Here is an 8,994-nt window from a genome sequence, read left to right on the forward strand (position 1 = left end):
ATTAAAAAATAAATTAAAAAAATATATAATTTAAAAAATTTTAAACTGCTTACTTATCTATTATATCCAACTTTTGGATAGAAAGATAGATGCTCATATATAAAACAAACTAACAATATCTTAATCTTCAGACAAAATGTAAATTTTCAAAGGGAAAGTTTTACAAGTACAAATAGTTATGTATAACATTGGAGGATTCAACCTCATATATTATAAAATTTGCCTAAAATTCCTTCATATTAATAATATTTTAATTAAAAAATTTTTAAATATTAGTTGTTTCGTTTCCTTATATTTGTAACTCGAATTAAAAATATCCATATACAAGAATTGAAATATAAATAGAAAATCTTTTAATTGGTCATTGTCGATTTCAATATAAATATAAATTATTTTAGTTTAAAATCTTTTCACTAGATCACGACATAATCTGGTAGGTGCATATAAATCTCCTTCCACATTTTAATAAACAAATTATTTACTATCCATTATAAATCTGAATATATCTTTTTATGTTCTTTCTCTATTACCACCTTGTATTTGTAATAACCTAATTATTTTATATCCATCATGAGTCTCGGTATATCTTTCTAGTTATGGGCTTTTATAGGCCCATAAATCTTTGGAAGGTCGAATGTCCATTTTTCGTTTTCACTATACCGGCCCAAATTCAAATCAGCAGCACCTCCTGAATTACGGTGCCGAAAAGCGGGTCGGATCTTTTTTCTCGGCTGGAAGTAAGAGCCTGGAGTAACACCCAAGCCAAAACCACCATTACACATCTGTAGCTTTTCTTTTTCAGTTTGTTTTCTTCAGAAGCTCCCTCTATTGAAATAACAACGATCTCATTCCGTTTGCCTTTTTCGCTATACCCTCTCCAACTCAATCTCAATGTCGGTAAGTTCTCCCCTCTCTCTCTCTCTCTCTCTCTCTCAAAACCCTAATTTCAGTATAAATTCGTGTATGAGCGTGCCAGATAATTGATATGGGAGTCAATTGCAGATCTTCGAGTACAATGGAAGTGCCCTAATTGCGATGGTGGGCAAAAACTGCTTCGCCATAGCCAGCGATCGGCGACTTGGTGTCCAGCTTCAAACCATCGCCACTGATTTCCAGCGAATCTATAAAATCCACGATAAGCTCTTCCTTGGTCTCTCTGGCCTAGCTACTGACGCGCAAACTCTGTATTTTCTTTCTCTATCTAGTTTAATAGGATTTTGTTGTAGCTTGTGGTGTTATTTTTGTCCTTTTTTATCCTTCTGTTTACTTATTTATTGGGATGTTTAGGTACCAGAGGCTTGTTTTCCGGCATAAATTGTATCAGCTTCGAGAAGAGAGGGACATGAAGCCTGAGACATTTGCTAGTCTTGTCTCTGCTCTCCTTTATGAGAAAAGGTGTGAAGTTTTTCCTTTTTCCAATTAATGGTCGTGACTGCCAGTATTAGCTTTCATGATTGTTCTCGCTCCTGGAATTAATTTACATCTGTATCTTCTTAAGGCGTGTCAATGTTTTTTTCTTCTTTTTTTTTTTCTCTCATTAAGGTCTAATAACTATCGGCAAAAATTGTTTCTTTTATGCACTTTCACATCATATAACATCATTATTATTTGAAAAGAAAAGGCAGCTAGTGCGATGCTTATCAGCTTTGTGTATAGTATTGTGTGCTGGGTTATACTCGTAACTTTATTGTTAATATTAAGGCTGAGATAGCAAAAGTGCTTGAGGGTTTATACATTGTCAAACCTTAAGGAACTGAAGTCGGTGCCATCGTTAATAAGCTGAAGTGATCTATTGAGTAGAAAAATGGCATTTTGTATCTTACCGAAAGCAATTTGGATATGTTGGAATAGTCGTGTTTGGAAACTCTTGTGTAGCAACACTTATTTTATGCATTTACATACTGAACATGTAATTCAGTTTTCCATGTTGAAAAATGCTCTTTATTAAAGTAAAGGAAAAAAGAACGTAATCTTAGCCTTCTTTGTAAGTGATTTTTTAGGTGACATTGAATTGAGGGATTATGAATAAATTTGCCATCACTGTAGATACTATTATATAAATTTTTTATTCAATATGGTGCACTCAATGCATAGGTAAATAGCACAGTACAATATGCTTCGGATGAAATTTGTTCCTGGTCAATTTGGGAAAACTCTAGCACTGTTTTCAACTCTGATTTTGGTTATTTATCTTTTAATATCTGTTTCTACTGTTTTTGTTTCAGTTACTTGCTCTAAAATTCTCTATATTACACAGTTTATTTAGAGCATCTATGTTTTCTATTGCGTGCATAAAAAATGAAATGCAGTTATTACTCTATCTCAGATTTGGTCCATACTTCTGCCAACCTGTAATCGCTGGATTGAGTGATGAAGATAAGCCCTTCATATGCACAACGGACTCTATTGGTGCCAAGTATGTTGAATTTCTTCCCTTTATTATTGTCTCAAACTCAATTCACACAATGCAGAGTTTCCTTAGTGACTTAAATGTTCTAGTATCTACATTAAGGATTCATTATTTATATTTTATTGAATTGATTGGCAGAAAGCTCAAGAATGTTCTGAATGTTCCTTTTGTTCCTTTAGTGTTCTTCAATAATTTTTACTAAATTATAGCCTGTAATATTTTTTTCTTTTGTTTTCTCAGATACTCCCTTATCTCCTTTCATGTTGCACCTTGGAAATTGATAAACTAAATTTTAACTTTTACAGGAAAGTCCATTTGCCTGGACTTTCTTGGAGTCATTCATTTTTGGCCATAGAAATGATCTGTAGTGTTGAAGTACTCTTATTTGCCTCTTAGTAGATATGAGCTGGTCGTATTGAAATTATTTGTTGCACCTGTAAGTAGCATCTGAGGCCTTAAGCACAAAATCAAGCCGCTATCTGGCTAATATTTGAAGCAAATTTCAGCTGACATTGGTTGCTGTATTTACTTATGGGTTCTGCTGAAAGTTGTATTTTCTGGTTATATGTTCTTTCTTTGTTGAATGCAGGGAACTTGCAAAAGATTTTGTTGTTGCAGGCACAGCATCAGAGTCACTATATGGTGCATGTGAATCATTGTTCAAGCCTGACATGGTTGGTTATTTGACTTATCATTTGAGACTGATCTAATACAGATTGCTTGGCTTGAGAATGGTGTTTCAATTTTTAATTTTATAGGAGATAATACATAACAGTGCAACAAATTGGTGAATGCGCAAATTACAAAATTCCTCTTCCCAGATTACACCAATGAGGGAGAAGGAAATTTTTAGGGAAAATAGCTAAAAAAAGGAGTTTCTCTTTGGCGCATAAAAGCTAACTCTTTCCCATCAAGGATAGAGTAAGAGTAAAGTTCTATGAATTTCCATATTTATCCTTCATTAATAATTAACTCCTCCTACAAAGCGTCAGGCTCAAAATTGCAATCTTAAAATCCCTCTTCCCTTCCTATTCTCCTTATTAAAATGTTGAACTGAAGCCTAACTCTCAAGTTTAATTTCTGTGCTAGTGAGATTAAGCTTCATTCAAAATTTATTAGTAATTGACTTAAAGTGAGTAGGGCTGGAAAATTATACAATTGAATAGAAATGAACTACTCATTCAGTTGTATTATGTAGTGGAAGTTATGTAATTTATTAGGAATCTATGGAATGTTGTTTGTTGCTCTGGCTTTGTTATGTTCCACATCATGCTGGAGCTTTCCCAAAAAGAAACTATTCCAGTGGACTGTTAGCCAAAATGTTATACACTTATTGGCTAGCGTCTGGAATTTTGTTTTAGCTGATTTAATTTTTAATGCTAAAATATACCCTTGTTGCTGCATGCCAATGATGGAAGCATTAATAATTTTCTATTTCAACCTGTGATCAGGAAGCTGAAGAATTGTTTGAAACCGTGTCTCAAGCATTGCTATCATCAGTAGATCGGGACTGTCTGAGCGGTTGGGGAGGACACGTCTATGTTGTGTATGCATCTGTATCTTTTGTTTTTCTGTCAGTAATATGTGCTTTAGTTTGTAGAAGAAAGCTCTTTTGCACTAAGCATGGTGCAATGGCCTTATGAAGTCTAGAATAATTCTTCATAAAAACAAGGACCGTCCCTTCCAGGATTTAGCCACCGGTAATGGTTAACAGTCTTAACATTTCTTTTCTTTGATGTTTGTATGCTGCAGTACTCCCACGGAAGTTACAGAAAGAATCTTAAAGGGAAGGATGGATTGAACTTTGTTCATAGATGCCAAGCCCTTCTATACACAGATCAGGCCACCCGTTGTTCAATATTGTTAACCAAACTCCAATTTGAATGTGATCTGAGCCATCTGGTTTCGTCAAGACGGTTGTTTAGTAACTTGAAATCAAAGTATTCTTGGGCTTGATAACTTGACATTACTGTTATGATATTTGAATGCAGCTTGTAGTGCCAAAGTTTTATTTGTCGGTTGTTTTTCAGAGCAATGCAAACATTATGGATGAATTTAGTTCTCTTATGCGATTGTTTCAACATTCTTGTGAAGGGTTTTATTTTCTCTATTTGATACACCTATTTCAACCTTTATTCAATTATGGTAACTCTGGAACGTAAAATTTTTAGGAGTGCTCATATGTTGCTTGCTGCTGATATTGATCAATGGCGAGATATTTGCCTCCCGTTTATCTTATGTGGGGCAGGACCATATGATATGGCTTACGTCACTGGCCACACTAAAAGCAAAGGCCAAAGACAAGATATCTGTCTTCATATATTTTCCATCCTTTCTTGTGTTACTCTAGAAAGTTAAAAATAAACACTTTTCATTGAAAAATGTAAAAACATCACTAATTGGTCATTGGTCTAAACATTTGGAAAAACAGTTATAGGACATGTTTCTTCCACTTTCTTTTTATCATTTCATTACCATTCTTCATGGTAATGCAAATTTGGCTTTAATAGATAACTAATTCAACTTCTATACGACTACTAAAAAATTAGGAAATAAGAAACTCGAGGTTGCATGAACACTTGACATGTTCATTAGATTTTATATGGGGAATATAATTAAATCGTTCGTTTCCGGTTTCACTACAGTTATAACCAATTTTTTTTCCTCTCCACTCGATTTTCTTGCTGGAAAATCTTGCAGGTATTTAAATATCTTCATCTGTATCTGTCTGTTAGTTTTTCTTTTCTTTTTTTACACATTTTTGTTTTTACATTATTTGCATATCCATATGATGCAGTTCAGTTTGTGGGTCAACATGGGATTTTATTTGTTACATAGAAAATTTCTGCGTTGCCAATCTTCTAAAGTTGGCCATGGTCCTGGCTTTGTTCCACATCGGTAAGTTTGAATATATGTTCTGTGAATCAATATAATTATTCATAATTATAAATTGTAATTATAGATTAATTTGCTGTTTTACTATGTTAACACATTGCAGTGCTCTTATTCTTCTATCTCTCTTACAAACTGGGAATCTATGAATGTATTTTTCATAGCCTCTGCAAAATGATATGGGCATGCCTAATTTCTTGCTTCTCTTTATGGGAATGCTGTTTCATTTTCCTGTGTAATAATTTTAAAATGCTCATAAGCCATCGCCGGAGAAGAGAGTTTAGTACTGAGTTTTCTACAAGTGAAATACAAGACTATAATTATGAAGCTATTAGGAGCACGGAGATGGAGGTTACAAGTAGATCGTTGTCTCGGCGCGGAAGGAGAGATTACAGGAGAATTCACCACTTGAGGAAATATATAAGAACAAGAAATCATCGGATTCAAGTAGGGTTAAGTGCAGAATCGGAGTATGGTTATGGAAGAAATTACAGCAATATCAAACATGGAAATTATAGTACCAATCATAAGATCAGGGTTGTTCACTCATCAAGATTTGTACGGAAAGGCACAAATCTTAGGCCTAGGCTTTATTCTAAAGTAAGGTGGTGAACACATGTATTACCAGTGACTGATTTGAATTCTTTGTATCTCTTAATTTTATCAACTTTCTAGCTCCAAAATTAAGTTGATTTTGAGAATTAAGTTGGTTCTTGAACATTTTATCATGTTCAATTCCAATTTCTAATTTCAGTTGTAGGATAGATTTGGGTCTTATTAGGACAAAATTAGAAACTGAATGATTGGTTAGACCAAAAACGGAAAAATATCTATTTGGTCCTTACTGAATCAATTAAGAAAGTGGAACGTTAATACCACGTTAACATCATGAATCCGAACAAAATAGACCTATGAGCATATATAACTCAGATTCTAGCCTGGTTGAAAATTGGATTTACTACTAATTTGAACTATTAGGGCTCTAATGAATATATTTCCCTCTCTTGCATGAGGAAGACAATTACAAAAACATAAGTAATTTTTGAGTACCAACAGGAAATAATAGAGACGTATGTGGTTGGATTTGGTAGATTGCCGTGAGACAAAAATGGTTCTATACAAAAGCTTAACGGATTGAACTTTGTAATAATTAATTTGGAAGGTCCAAACTAATAACTTAAGAGAAGTGAATTTCAATTGCTTCGCAAGAAAAGCTGCCTTATCCCTAAAGAAAGCTCCAACCTCCGTCCATAGCTGGTTAACATACCAGATAAGAATATTGGTATAACCCTAACCCTAGACTTTAAACTTGGAAAAACTAGGAATCTTGAATTTTGGTTTGCATCTAATATTACATATATAGAGACATATATTTTTCTTGTTCCTTTGCATGGAAGTTGTCTTTTGCCCAAAGAAGGATCCTTTTAATCATTATTCTCTTCATATATATCCAATAAAAATTCTCTTCTCTATTGCGCTTTCAAGATTTCAATACCCTTCAATGGAAGACAATCAAGAAAGCAAAAGGTCGATGGATGATGAAGAAAGAAAGCAAGCGGCAAGTAGGGTTACTTTCGTCGGTCTTGATCAAGTTCATTCCGATTTTGCTTTCGCGATGGCTTTGCAAGAGCAAGAGAGAGATTTTCATGTCTTAGCAAACATGGAGAGCGATTCGGAAGAGGAAGAAGATGATGAAAGTGAAAGTTCGAGCGAAGAATATAATGGAAATGATTATGAATTCTTTGAAAGTCAAGAATTAGAGTTTCTTGAAGGCCAAGATAGCAATAGTGATGAAGATGATATGGAGGAAGATGATATCGATCCAGACGAGCTATCTTACGAAGAGTTGATTGCGTTAGGGGAATTTATAGGAGAAGAGAAGAGAGGATTATCTATGGATGAAATTTCCAAGTGCTTAAAACCATTTAAGCACAAATGTGTAGAAAATAAAAGTGGGATTGATAGATGTGTGATATGTCAAGTGGAATATGAAGGAGATGAATCATTAGTAGCTCTTCCTTGTGATCATCCTTACCATTCTGAATGTATAAGCAATTGGCTTCAAATCAAGAAAATTTGCCCCATTTGTAATTCTGAAGTTTCATCACCAAAGATTGTTAGGAATAATGTTGTTTAATTTGTTAATTATAACTTATAATATTGTGTTTGATTGTAAATTGGAAAGAATATCAATAAGGGAAAAAATTTGTTTGAAATGTTTAAAATTAATTTGCTGAATAAGAATAGGTTTGTCTATAAATTTGTATGTGTTTCCAAATCATATATATATAATTCATTTTGTTGTAATTACAATTAGTTTCATTTTAATTTCCTTTTGAATGTTATTTTGATTCCTTTTTGCCTATTAATATCCATTTTATTGCAAAGAAAAGTTTAATTTTAATTATTAATTACACTTAAATATTTTATTTATGCGAGGAGGCTATATATATATATATATGAAAGAAGAGGAGGCTATATTTTGTGTATAATAGAAGTTGAACCCGAAACTTTTTACTTGAATCAAACTATATCTAATTGACTATAATAACTAAAAAAATATTATCTTTGAAAAATAGATTGAAATGATAAAGAAATATCATTTTTAGTGTTCAGGTTTTGTAATATTTGTGTCAACATATATATATATATATATATATATATATTAATTAATTTGATCTTGAATGTATTCAAATTTGAGATATTCTTAGTTTCCAGCTTCAATATTATTATTTTGTTTTAAAATATTAAATAATATAAAAAATATTAATTTTAATAATACATTTCATTTTGGTAATTTGATTTCAAAAATAAAAAATCTACCTTATAAGAAAAATTGTGACTCCTATACCATAGAATAGATTTATTTTTCCTTTCCTTTGTTTCTTTATTTTAACTGATACCATGCAGTAGATTTTTGTCAGGTTACATCAGTTTGGGCTGGGCTTGTACCAAACTACAATATTAGATATGCTTTTATGTAATCCCGTGATTAACAAAAGGCCCATTTAAAAGAAAAAGGTGAATATGTGCTCCGAATTAAGAGGCTCAAATTATGTTTTTTCACTCCCATTTTTTTTTTTTTTTTTTGAATAGTTGCAATTGCGCTCTAACTCAAATTTTAATGATCGAAAAACCGTATTTTTTTTATCTTTGTATTGTAATTACACTCTGAAATGGATTTAGGATTAGTAACTTTGTAATACTATATGCTTGTGCTAGAATTAAGCTGTTACTAGTATTTTCATTATAATTATTAAAAGACAAAAATTGTTCCACTAATTTATTAATTGACTATACATTATAATAAATTAGTAATAATGTGTAAAGCCACCTCATCACTTGCTTGGAAGACAAGAAGTAGAAGACCATTTTTTATAACTTTGGAAAAGTATAAACTAAGTAATTTCAACAGATAAGTCCCACTGAGTCCTTAATAAAAAGAAATTATATATTAATTAACCCACAATTAGCAGAAACCATGCATCAAAGTCTACAAATATAAGAGAAGACAAGGTCAAGCCGACCCATTATAATATCCTAGAAAAAAAAATAAATATATAAGTACAAAAATTACAAAAGCAAACAAAAAATAAATTTTGAAAAAAAAAAAAAAAGAAATGGGAATTTCAAATCCATCTTTTAACATATTGTGCAATTTGCATATATACAGACCATACCACTTGAAGGTT

At 32.2% G+C, this 8,994-nt stretch overlaps 3 protein-coding genes across 3 annotated transcripts; all 3 read left to right on the forward strand.

The window, feature by feature from the left end:
• The first annotated feature begins 755 nt into the window (after positions 1-755).
• On the forward strand, positions 756-4,503 carry LOC105638973 (proteasome subunit beta type-3-A). Its single transcript, XM_012222899.3, has 7 exons — positions 756-897; positions 1,003-1,184; positions 1,288-1,395; positions 2,327-2,416; positions 3,000-3,084; positions 3,862-3,956; positions 4,163-4,503. Exons 1-7 carry the CDS (start codon positions 892-894, stop codon positions 4,209-4,211), a joined length of 615 nt encoding a protein of 204 aa, XP_012078289.1. The 5' UTR covers positions 756-891; the 3' UTR covers positions 4,212-4,503.
• Positions 4,504-4,869: 366 nt separating this feature from the next.
• LOC105639038 (uncharacterized) lies at positions 4,870-6,015 on the forward strand. The gene is made up of 3 exons (XM_037635961.2): positions 4,870-5,110; positions 5,208-5,308; positions 5,409-6,015. Exons 1-3 carry the CDS (start codon positions 4,995-4,997, stop codon positions 5,912-5,914), a joined length of 723 nt encoding a protein of 240 aa, XP_037491889.1. The 5' UTR covers positions 4,870-4,994; the 3' UTR covers positions 5,915-6,015.
• Positions 6,016-6,571: 556 nt separating this feature from the next.
• LOC105639040 (RING/U-box superfamily protein) lies at positions 6,572-7,609 on the forward strand. Its single transcript, XM_012222976.4, has one exon. The coding sequence runs from the start codon at positions 6,693-6,695 to the stop codon at positions 7,437-7,439; it is 747 nt and encodes a 248-aa protein (XP_012078366.2). The 5' UTR covers positions 6,572-6,692; the 3' UTR covers positions 7,440-7,609.
• The last annotated feature ends 1,385 nt before the right edge of the window (positions 7,610-8,994 follow it).

Source organism: Jatropha curcas, chromosome 9 (genome assembly GCF_041381405.1).
Source record: "Jatropha curcas cultivar XTBG-Jc1 chromosome 9, XTBG_Jcur_1.0, whole genome shotgun sequence".
Taxonomy (NCBI): Eukaryota; Viridiplantae; Streptophyta; class Magnoliopsida; order Malpighiales; family Euphorbiaceae; genus Jatropha; species Jatropha curcas.

Excerpts from the sequence above, each read along its gene's own strand:
- LOC105638973 (XM_012222899.3), top strand. Across the intron at positions 1,185-1,287 it reads GCTACTGACGCGCAAACTCT|GTACCAGAGGCTTGTTTTCC; the intron begins GTATTTTCTTTC and ends TGGGATGTTTAG. Across the intron at positions 3,957-4,162 it reads GGAGGACACGTCTATGTTGT|TACTCCCACGGAAGTTACAG; the intron begins GTATGCATCTGT and ends TGTATGCTGCAG.
- LOC105639038 (XM_037635961.2), top strand. The coding sequence starts at position 4,995 with ATGTTCATTAGATTTTATATGGGGAATATAATTAAATCGTTCGTTTCC. Across the intron at positions 5,111-5,207 it reads CTTGCTGGAAAATCTTGCAG|TTCAGTTTGTGGGTCAACAT; the intron begins GTATTTAAATAT and ends CATATGATGCAG. Across the intron at positions 5,309-5,408 it reads CCTGGCTTTGTTCCACATCG|TGCTCTTATTCTTCTATCTC; the intron begins GTAAGTTTGAAT and ends AACACATTGCAG.
- LOC105639040 (XM_012222976.4), top strand. The coding sequence starts at position 6,693 with ATGGAAGTTGTCTTTTGCCCAAAGAAGGATCCTTTTAATCATTATTCT.